Consider the following 11912-nt stretch of genomic DNA (forward strand, 5'->3'; position numbering starts at 1 on the left):
ACGGCAGTAAGAGTCAATTTCTGAAATCTACTTGTATCTTAGTGACTTTTCGGATGGATAGAACAGCGTTACAAGTCACACGGAAGAGAGGAAACAGGTCAACATGGAAACGAGCTAAAGGATTAAGACCACATCGTGTTAGGATCACCTAGTCCTAGAACAATCCAGAACAATCCAGAACAAGTGACAAGTGCAGCCTACAGAGCTTTCCCCTAGTTTACCCTTGCAAGCAACACGGGCTAAAATCAAGGGATTACTCACAGTCCTGTGACGACCTGTGGCGGAAGGTAAACCGAAGGTGACTGCGATTGACGTCCTCAATGGGAATGGCCACCTGCGCAATTGAAAGAGGAAGTTTCAGCACCCGTACTGTATCTTCTCACATGAATGGTTTTGTTCAACGGGAGATACTGTGCAACTGTACACATTTCCTCCCTGCAGGGATGAAAATACTGTATGCCTAATCCCCTACAGGGCTTTCCCAAAGGCAAAATGCTTTTGGAAAATTTAAACAAGACAATATTGCAAGGGATGCCAAACCGATTCTGCAAGACAGCAGAAGTTTTCGTAAACGTTCACGTCCTCACTGTTAAAAGTCTGTTTTTTACAAGTCGCCAGTTTCCTAGTAGCCCTTATTGGAGGTGTCCACAGTCCCTCCATAGCTACAGGGACCTGCCCTCGGGCAGCAGGAGGAAAGCTTTCCTGTTGTGACGAGCAGTCAAAGAAGAAAGACCCCATGCATACTGCCTTTAAGCGAAGACTGTCCCAAATCCTCCTATCTGCCATCTGTCTTCTAAGGCCAACCCCAGGCTGGGTTTCCCAATATTCAAGCCCTCGGCACAGGGGCTGGGGTGGGCCATGGTGGGCTGCCGTACTGACATCAGCGAGTCACGTGAGGAGAGCAGAGTGCCACACCACGGACGGGGACCCGTCTCCCAGCGACGTCCTCCATATATTGTCACCTCTATTTTTTCCCATTTGGTGTAAAGACAGCATGCCACACATATAACAGACCCAGGAAGAGAAAGATAATAGCTATCTTTAGAGGACTCTGTCATTTATCTCCATGAAAGTCCTATTTTTATGCCCAAAAGGAGATGAGAGTAAATGTATTCCAAGAAATGCCGGCATGGCTGCTTAGCAACCTTGAACGACTTTGTTGGGGGAGCGCCTCTGCCTGCTCAGGGTGCCCGCTGACGAGCAGCCCCGGGTTGGGTGGGAGCTGGGGACTTCCTTGGGATACAAACGAGCATTTCATAATCAACCCCGTGGGATAAAATGACCATGTAAATGATACCTTAACAGTCTCAAACCAACGTGGCTGTTTTACTTGGTAGTAAATCACAGACTTGTACTCAGAAATCGCTTCATCACCAGCGCCCGGGAAAATCACATGCTTTAAAAGAAGGCATAAAGGGTTCACATCAGACCTCATAGAGCTTGACACTGCATCCATCTCCCCACCTCCCGCCCCCAGCAGATGAGCTAAGCAGAGCACTACAGGAATGCCAATAAACCCCATCACAAATGGAACATGCTCCCAGCAATGGAAGGACAGATCCATCTGGAGCCAGCGCGGCCAGCATACAATCTTGCTCGCAGACAGTTAAGCATCTTGATGGTTATCAGTATAGGGATGCTATTGTCCTCCAATCTTCGTACCCTCACCCCTAACAGCCTTAACATTAAGGTCTGCAGGAAGTCGCCTGATTCACTCAGTAGGTCCAGAATGAAGAGCTACAGGATACGAAGGGGTGGCAACACTCCTTCCCGATCCACCAGCTGTCAACACTGACCACTTGGCTCCCGAGGAAGCAATGCCAATAAAGCCCAAGTGGCAAGGGTAACACCTCCCGGCAGTTACACTGGACATGGGCCACCCACACAGAAAGGATGCCGCCCCCACCTCCTGGCACAGCTGAGCCTCAGGTGCATACACAGGGCATTGCTCTCAAACACGTGGGCTAGGACAGCCCAGCCCGCCACCCAGAGTCCACGCTGGTAGCTGGCAGGGGCACCTGCTCTGGCGTGGCCTCTGGTCATCAGAGGTCACGGTCCCCGAGCACTGCCCAGCACGCCGAGTCCTGCAGGCCGCTGTGGTAACCACCGCCACCCAGGAGAGCACGAGGTCAGAAGCCCAGATTCAAACCCCAGTTCCACCCCCCACTAGCTCGATGACCCTTACAAGACTTCCCTGGGCCTCAGTTTCCCCAGCTCTCAGATGGTGATAATAATGGTGTCTGAACTTCTAGTGGGACCATTAGACCTCTGAGCCCTGGGTCTATGCTGGCAAGGGCCAGGAAAACAGAGGGGGTCAGGCCCGCAGAGGTCTCCCGAGGCAGTGGCAGCTAGGACGCCGTGCACGCCAGCCCTTTATGACGAGCTGGAGAAAGGGATGAAGAACAAACTCTCATCCCCAGAAATGGGATCACGTGGCCCCAGCTACGTCTTTTCCTACTCTGCAGCAAAGCCAAGAAAACACTTGGAATATAAAGTTTCCACGCCACACATTAAGCTTTGCGACAATAAATACCTCCAGCCGTTTTCCGTCTTCATCGTAAACAGACACTGTAACCTCCACATTCTTTGCTGTGGTTTTGCTTCCTTTATCAAAATCTCCTTGAACTAATGTTACGTAGATATCATTTCGAACATCACCTGGGGGAAAAATTATACCTTTAAAACCAATCCATTATTCATAATGTTAACCGGGAATTCTGCAACACTGTCGAAATTGCTACCAATCCTAGCAGAGGATTATAAATACTGTATAGATGATTACAAAATATTTTCTACAAAACAGTCTCAGCATTTAAAGGCATGACAAAAGCAGTTTTCAGCATCATCATCATAAGATCACAAGGAGGAGGAAAAAACGTCAAGGCCCTTAATTATCTGCATGGTCCTTCGCCTCGGTGGGCAGCTCATGCCCACGGGGACTCGAATGCTGCCGATGGGTTTGCAGGGACCATCCCCTGTCCAGTGTCTACGGCCCATCGTGACTGCCATCGCTATCTCACGGTGGACCGCTGGCTGTGTTCTCGGCGTCTGGGTAGCCAGAGTACCACACCATCAAAAGCATGCCTCGGATGACAACTGGCAATACAAAAAGCTGATCGAGAATGAGAACCCCCACAAGCCAAGGTTCTGAGTTGATGTCTGGGATCAGGGACTAGGAGTGGGTCAAGAGAGAAGCTTTCTGCATGGACATGGATCTTCTCTCCTCCTGGTGGGCAGCTGTCAGGATCAGAAGGGACCTGTTCTGTTCCGTTCAGAGCAGAACAAAACAGTCCTGTGCATTTTAAAGTGAGATGGGCCATAAACTGTGTGACAACAAAAACAAAAACAAAACCCATACACAACAAATAAACTCAAGACGCTTCTTCCTACTGAGAGCCTATGAGGCCCCTGGTAATGGTCCAACTGGGGAAACGTAGCAAGCTTCATTAGCAGCGTGATTTAGAGCAAGCACCACCACCCAGTGGCTATTCCTCTGCTGTCTGTCTGGTCACCTCCACGCTGACCCCCCTGCTCTCCCACAGGGGACGTGAGCAACGGGTCCGTCAAGAGCAGCAAATGGCCCACTATGGGCCAAGAACAAGTGCCCTTGCTTTTTTGTTTTCTCCCGTTCTTTCTGCTCTATTCTGGCTTTTAATGTATCCGATTATTAAATTAAGCTTTCATTTAAAAGTCACTATTACAATAATCCCAGTGGGTTGCTCCCACAGCCACACTCCGTCCTGGCAGGGGAAGCGTGACTGCGTCAGTGCTACTGACCCTGCGAGAAGCGAAGACTGATGGAGCCCAGGGCCAGGCGCAGGAGGCAAAGCTGCCAGGCCAACACCTGCCACCAATCCCTGTGTGACCGCAGACAAGTCACCAAACCTCCCGCGCCACCCACCACGGAACAGCCCACAGATAAGGCAGGTGGTGTATGATCTGTAGGCTGTACGAGTCCTGCCCGCACGTTCTACCGAAGCACAAAAGCCATAACCAAAGAGGGCCACAAGAGCTTCATAGAGGCCTCATCAGCCAGACAGCCATCACACGCTGGGGGCAGGGGGTGGTGAACCCCATGGTCTCACCCTCCTACTGGCCTAGTCATCCATACTCAGAGCCATCCCAGAAGTGAGACCCTATTTACAGCAGATGAACCCCACAGATGCACACTCACGAGAGTGTCCTCGGTGGGGGCCTGCAGGGCTCCAGGGTTCTCATTCTGGGGAGGAAGGAACTGGAAGCAGGCGTGTGTGAACTCAAAGAGAAGACTCCCTCTGCCTCGCAAGCCTCCAGCCACCTTCCCGGCTCAGAGGAAAACTCTGTTTCCCACCACCCTGCAGGATGTCCAGTGGCTCGCAGAAAGGCAGAAAAGCCGGCGACGTGGGTGACACAGCAGGGTCTCCGGCCGTGCAAAGGAGATGTACATCTCTGTAAAAAGCATCCCCGCAAGATGGGACAATGCACAGGTCCTGCCAAGCTAAAGGCCAGGGATCTGAGTGAAAACACCCCAGGCTGTCTCTCTCTCTCTCTCTCTCATAAGGGTACCATGCGGCACCCATGGCCTGTGGATGATTCCCCGGCCCTAACGGAGAACATGATGACTCACTCTAGCTAGAAGCCCATGCTACAGGAACCCCGACTCCCAACTCAGCACACAGAACCAGCCGGGACAACGGTCAGCTGTATGGCTTCCCCGGAAATGTTAGGAGATTATTTTAGAGGTCAAGACTTACCTTTTTTTTTTTTTTTAATTTTTTTTCGAAAAGTTTATTTATTTATTTGACAGAGAGAGATATAGCAAGAGAGGGAACACAAGCAGGGGGAGTGGGAAAGGGAGAAGCAGGCTTCCCGCAGAGCAGGGAGCCCGATGCGGGGCTCGATCCCAGCACTCTGGGATCGTGACCTGGGCCGAAGGCAGACGCTTAATGACTGAGCCACCCAGGCACCCTAGACTTACCTTTTAAGTTGGTCAATTATAAAGGGAAATACGACCAGTATGAGCTAGAAGTTTTCTGGGTCTCCCTTTAGAACATGAGGCCATCCTAGACCACCCAAGACGAATGCCCAATGTCATCCTAATCTATAAATTTCATCTCGAGTCCACATGCAAGCAATACATCCACCAAGAGCTCCAAATTAATTTGCTGCACAGAGACTTGATTCCTGCCCTAGAAAGTATCCCTCGGTTTCACAGCATGCTGGACATCACACTTTCTTCCCATACAGGTGAGTCACTAAGATCCAGCCCAACCAATTTGAGATGTCCTTCACATTGATTCACCAGTCAGAGGATACAATGACCCACAACAGCCCTGCAAGACAGAGGTAGCAGAAAGAACATGTCCCCACCTGCCCTAAAATAAACAAAGCAGTAACTCCGACAGCATGCGCAATGAGCATACACCTCTCCCTGCGAGCCTACAGCAGGGCCCTATAAAGGGACCCCACGGGGAACCTCTGAATGTGGTGGGGTGGTTTGGCCCCATTTCTACTGCTCATTAGCTGTGTAACTTTAGGCTGCGGCTTAATTTCAATCGCAATTAGTTCAACACCAATGTGTAGGCTTCCGAGGTCCTTAGACAGATCAAGCCAAATTATTAATGTGAGCATTATGTGCAAACCAAAAAGTATCCCACAGATGTAAAGGATAAATATTCACGGGCTTGCCCAAGATCTCGTGAGGATCAAATCAGATTATTAATATGTTATTTGGAAAGTGAGAAGTATTATGTAAATATGAGATTAATCTTAACATGGAATTCCATTATTGGTTTAATAAGCTTATAATCCATTACCGGGCCTGAGCGATACTACGTAATATGAACTGAGCAGGCACCAGGTGTGAACATTCACTTGCTGCCCCTCCTTCCTTGTTTTGATCAGATGTCTACCCAAACACGTGTCGGGTGTCCACGTCTCCCTCACACAACCCTTGCCATTGGGAGGAGCTGACGTCTAGGTGGCTAATGGGCACACTCCACCCCCAAGCCATCACTGTCCGGGGACCGCAGGGCAGGGGCCCGAGCAGGCCAGTCTGGATGATGCTCAGGCTCCTTGCTGGGCAACACTGGGTCAAAAGCACACTACCTTCCTCAGGACGCAGGGCTGGGAAGAAAATGGGAGCCATCAGGGCCCTTACCCAGAGGACGAAGTCAATATGCATGGGAGACAAGCCAGCAGTGGTTACTATGGAGAAACGGAGCCAGTGCCCGGGCTGACTCTGTTGCTCAGGTGCGTGAGCCGATGAATATCCTCAGGGTTCGGCCGTCTGAGCTGGCCTTGTGTTTTCTGTGACATTACCCCCTACAGCATCCATCTGGAGCCAGCCAACTCCAACCCGCCCTACAGGTAGGAATTATCAGTACTCTCCCTCTTCAGAGTAGCAGAGCACAGCTAAGCGAGGCTGGGGAGGAGCTGTGGTGCAACTCCAAACAGAGGCCGGACTCCAGGTCCTGAGCTCCCACTTCCGGGGCAGAAGGCTGGCGTTACCTAATTGTGCCCCCTTAACTTTGAACACATTCTGGATGATTCCAAAGCTGTTACAGGACCTTCATTGTGAACCTACGTTAACATCATAAAAGAGCTGCCTTCATCCTACAGTGAACCAACCACCATGACTGATCCATTGATCAGAACCTAAAGTGAAGCCCACAGGGCCCCGGAAAGGGCCCCAAGCTCCACCGCCCTTTATTACATTTTATGTGTTACCCAACTCCGCACACGCAGTCCGGCAGCCGTGGTCAGTGGAATGTCTAACTCCCATTCTTCCTTTTCACCAGATGAGGTGGGGCAGAGACAAACTGCAAGGCTTCTGGATTAAGGGGAACAATGGATTATGGGACAATAAAGGGTTTTGCTTACAGTAACGATGACGTTCACTCCAGCTGGTGGCGGAAACCCACCTCAAGTTCTCAGGGCTGGGTTTCTGGAAACGCTGATTCCCTTGCTTGTCCTTATCACAGTACTGCCAGAAATCACTCCCACCCGCAGGTTATTACAACCCAGAGAAGCCACCTCCCTGCAGCCCAGACCTAGGTGGTCAGCGCTCACTCTGGCCACAGCTCCTGACTGCAGGAGTGACCCACAGCCACCCTGGGGTGGCCACATCACCTCCCACGAGCTTGTCCGAGTCACCGTCCCCACACTGCACTCTGGCCTCTCCACAAGCTCCCTGGACACTGGCCACATCCACGCCACACTCAGAGCGCAGAAGGAATCAGTCCTTACCAGGCATGATTATCTCCGGAAACCCCGTTTTCCGAGCCACCGCTGTGGTCCTGTCCACTAAGTGAGGAAATTCTTTTCTAATCTGATGGATATCTCCAGGAAGTAATTTCAAGGTTACCCACAAACCTAGAAAGACAATGGACACATGAGTCATGTTTAATCTTATACATTTTTGAAGGATTATTTCAGGAAACCCATCTCAACGAATGCGCAACTGTTAATTCACAAGTTAACATCTTAGGAGAAAATGTGGGTGTATGAGAAAGAGAAAGAGGGGCCACGGAAAGGTGGCTGGCACAGGGTAACCACCTGCAGCTGGCTAGCGGGGTACACACCCTACCCTGGAGGGGCCTCTCGCCCTGGCCAATGCACGGCACCTGCCCAGAACCAAGGACCCCTCTCATAAGCACGGAAGATCAATCAGGAAGAAGCCTTTTTCTAGGAGTGACTGAGAAAGCTCTCCCTTTCCATTCTCCCCAGAAGGAGGACAGCACAGGAGGGCTCAGGAGGTAAATTCACAGCTTCTCTAACCCAGGAAGTCTCCTGTGCTTTCCAGAAGGTGCGCAGCACAGCGCTGGGCTGCAAGCCACCAGCAAGCCAGTCCCGCAGAGCCAAGGCTGCCTGGGCCCTCTGTTTCACGACGTCACAGCGAAGGGGGAGCAAATGCTCTGCCCACCGCTTGGCGCTTCCCTGCAAGGAGGGGAGGTGAAGACTCTGAAGCCCTCTGAGCAAGAAGGAAGGACTGACGTGGACAGAACACGGTGAACCTGCTCGCAGCTGCGACCTAAGGGTGTGTGCCATCCTCTTCCTCCACAAAGCAGACGGACAACTGCATTTTGTGTAAAATACTCCTGTGCAGCAAGCAAACAGGAAGTAAAAATAAGAGGGAATACAGCAAAATCAAAGGCGGGAGACAAATCAGTTGCATGGCTCTCTCTACCATTTTCAAAGACAGGGCCTTGCTCCCAGGTGGGAAGGGAGGCTGTCACTGTCAGCTGACACACCCGGGTCTCCGTCCCTGGGACCCTGGGGGCCTGGCCTGCTTGCTCCCTGGTCACTCAGCCCAGCAGGACCCCAAGTGCCCGTCAGAATATAAAGGCATTTGCTCTCACTAACACTACTAGTGTGCGTGTGTTTAGTCTGCCCAGCCATTCCTGCCCTAGGATGCATGTTTCCAGGGAGCAGAGACCATTCATCGCTGCTTAGCTCAGCACACTGCCTTCAGTAGAAGGCCAACGGGAAAACTGTAGACCTGTCCACCAATATGCATTCCAAGCAGAACTGGGAGACACCCGACGGTCCCACACAGGGAGCATCACCTGAGGCTGCTCTTGTCCAGAGCCGCTCTGGTTGATGAAACCCCAAACCTCACACCCTTCTCCTCAAGCTTCCTTCCTGTCTGCTATCAGCTGGCCTGAAAACATCGGTCCTCTGCAAAGACCTACATTACTTGTGGTTGAGAAAGCCCCCAGTCACTGATGACATTTTTTCTCTGCCAGGTGGTGAACCCCTCTCCTCCTGCCATCTAGACAGTCCCTCTGATCTACTCAAAAGTGTCTAATAAGTACCTACTGTGTGCCCGACTCACACTGGGCACTGCGGACACAGAGCAAACAGTCATTACAACCCCACCAGGGACTTAGCTTCTGTCCCACGAGTCAAACACTAAATCCACGGTCTCAGTGAAATATGCAACTCTTAAGAGCTTTCTAAGGAAAAGTCCAGGGCACTGTATATCCCCAAGACTGCAATCCTGGGGGTCACAGAGGCTCTCCCAAGAAGGGACATCCAAAGAGATTGGAAGATGAGTCGACACTAAGCAAGGGGCGTGCAGACCTGTGCCCACCCGGGTGCTGGATGACCCGAGCCACAGCGGAGAGGCATGAGAGGAGGCTGGGAGGGCGGCAGGGTCCCAAGGCGGGAACTGCTCCATCTGAAGGAGTGGGGAGGCTGGAAAGACGAGCAAGTACCAGGGTCCCACTTGATAGTACTCTGGGGGCTGTGTGGGACTGAGCAGGTGCGGGGAGGGGAGCTCAGAGCCAAGTGAGGATCCCAGCAGAGAAGCCACGACAGGAACCCAGGCAACAGCATGGAGGTGCGGGTGGAAGGACCCGTGTGGAGGTCAAACCAGAAGCTGGGCGGGGGCGGGGAGGCTCACAGAGATGGGGACGGTTGTGGGCACGACCAAGAGCAGGTGCCTGGATACCACTCCGAGCCAGAAAACCCTGCACCCTGGCCACGTCCTGAACGGTGAGAGCACAAGCAAGGAAAGAAGAGGACCCTGAACTATGCACTGAATTCCCAACATTAAAGCTCACACAGGACGCCAGAGGCCAGAGATCACGGGAAGCCCAGAGGGGTGGCACAGTGTGGTCAGTGGTACAAAACGCAGCCCAGGGAACAGGGCACCAGGGCAGTGTCTGCGGCACAGAGCAGACAGGGTGACACCGCAGACCTCAGTGGGTGCACCCGGTAAAGCCGGGGGTGGGAGCGGGGGCAACGCTGATGGGAGAAGGACAAAGAAGGAACAGAACATGCAGGTCAGGGAGGAGGCATACGCTACTCTGAGAAACTGGGAGCAGAGGAAGTCAGTGACAAACACAGATGTGTCATCTGAGGTAGACTGTTTCTAGCATGGTATTTTCCTTTTCTTTCCTTTTCTGTTTTTTCCTTTCTGTTTCCTCTCAAGATTTAAAACTCCAAATCATAAGGGGGAGAGTTTGAAGGAGAGGAGAGAAGCATAACCAGTAGGAAGAGGTCCCTAAAGAGATGGCAGGAGGTGACACCAAAACGGGGGCCCGTGTGTCACTGCTCAGCATGTGCACTGCAGGGGCGCCTGGATGGCTGTCAGTGCAGCGTCTGCCCCCGGCTCAGGGTCCTGGGATCAAGCCCTGCGTCGGGCTCCCTGGTCAGTGGGAAGCCTGCTTCTCCCCCTCCTCCCTACTCGTGCTCTCTCTCTCATGCCATCTCTGTATGTCTCTCTCTGAAATAAATAAAATAAAAAACTTAAAAAAAAAAAAAAAAGAACATGCCCTGCAACAAGGCCCTGGCAAAGAAAGGCAAGTGGGAGCTAAACCCAGCCCCCACTCCGCTCACCACGCCGTGTGCCCACGCACTGCCTGAGTCGCACTCACCCACAGGACGGGCCCCTCTTTCTAACTCACACAAGAGCACCACAAGTCGGTGTTGCTCTGGACCTGTGGCAGAGGTCCCTTGATGGGCCAGGCACCTAACCCACGGCTGTGTCCTCCAGGAGGGCAGCCCACATGAAAGGGACACCCACAGAAATGCAAGGGGAGATTATCACGGCAGGTGACATGGACGCACGAGATCCCTACTGGGGACACCAGGGTGCCGCGGACAGGCTCTCAAATCTCACTCAGGTCCCAAAACCTGCCAAAGGAATGAAGGTCCCCAGAACGAATGTGACTCGGAAGACATTTTTCAAGGACCTGCAGGACGTTGGGAGGTGATCATTTACAGAGGTCAGAGGCAGAGAAATGTTTAATAACACCATTCAAAACTCCTGCCGCCTTTCAAACACCTTTTCTTTCTCACAAACACCAGCTTGCTCAACGATCTTAGTTCATAAACGAGTAACTTAATGACACAATTCAATTTGTTATAACACAATTTAAACAGAGATTAAGCTCTCCTGATTACATTGGGTTTAAAACACTTTCCTCAAAGGAGAAAATGAGGCCAATTTTCAAAGAAAAAGTGCATTTTAGGTTGACTTCTGTTTAACCAGAGGAGCTAAAAACAAAAGAGATTAGCATACATTCTATGTCAAACAATAGGAACAGATGTCCGGGGGTGTCTGAGGCCTCGCTGTCCACATTAAACATCCAGAACCTCTGGGTCCAGGGTTCGGGATAATTTGGGCTAAACATAAAAAATGTCAATTGTGACAAATAAACATGTGGATGTCAACCTAAAATGGGCCAAAGCCCAGAGAGGAGCTCACAACAGATGAGCGTGGGAAGCTTCCTGGTTCTCTGTGAAGACTGCCGGCCTCCCTGTCCCTCCCACCACCCACCCCATCCCTCCCGCCACCCCGCACCCTTCACCACGGCCTAACAGGCACACAGACATCAGGGCAGCCCGGGTCACCACCGATGAAAACACGGAGCTCCACGGGGCAAACCCACACGCCTCGCAGCTCTCTCTCGGGTCTCCCTGGAATGCACAGAAGCAGGCTTGCCAGTGAGCCCCAGAGAAACGTTCACTTTAGCTTCAAGGACAAAAAAACCAGCCAGCGACATTGCCCAGGGGCACTTCAGTTCAGGAAGGCACCTGTAGTCCCCTTGAAAAAAAAATGTTCTTGTCTCTTAGTTCTCACTGTGACCTGGAAACACCTGTCCTCCTGGACTTCCAGGAATTGGGCCCCCGGTATCAGCTCTGGTGACAGATTTGCACGCCGACACCAGTGAGCCTGGCAGAGGCAGGCTGTGGGTCCTCCTGCAGCCTGACACCAATCTCCACTTCCCCTGTGTGACTCTGTGATAGAAGTTTCTCAAAATCTGACGGCTCTGCAAGAGAAACTCAATCCAACGGGAGCCTGGGGTCTGTGGACTGGCACTCCCAGTCTGAGGGTGGCTCCAATCAAAACAGCTTCAAATTGGATCTCCCTGTGGTTTTCAATTAAGGTGCAAATCAGAGAGCTGGTAATTGATGAGAAGGTG

At 51.9% G+C, this 11912-nt stretch overlaps 1 protein-coding gene across 6 annotated transcripts in view; it reads right to left on the minus strand.

The window, feature by feature from the left end:
• The window catches only part of DOCK1 (dedicator of cytokinesis 1), a 490705-nt gene that overhangs the window by 383322 nt on the left and 95471 nt on the right, over nt 1-11912 (minus strand). For all 6 annotated transcript variants that reach the window (XM_078076968.1, XM_078076967.1, XM_078076970.1 and 3 more), the window contains exons 13-16: nt 7228-7353; nt 2534-2658; nt 1298-1396; nt 262-334 (exon numbers count right to left, since the gene is read on the minus strand). In XM_078076968.1, the coding sequence (XP_077933094.1) occupies nt 262-334; nt 1298-1396; nt 2534-2658; nt 7228-7353 (423 nt within the window). The remainder of the gene's footprint in view (nt 1-261; nt 335-1297; nt 1397-2533; nt 2659-7227; nt 7354-11912) is intronic.

This window comes from Halichoerus grypus, chromosome 7 (genome assembly GCF_964656455.1).
Source record: "Halichoerus grypus chromosome 7, mHalGry1.hap1.1, whole genome shotgun sequence".
Taxonomy (NCBI): Eukaryota; Metazoa; Chordata; class Mammalia; order Carnivora; family Phocidae; genus Halichoerus; species Halichoerus grypus.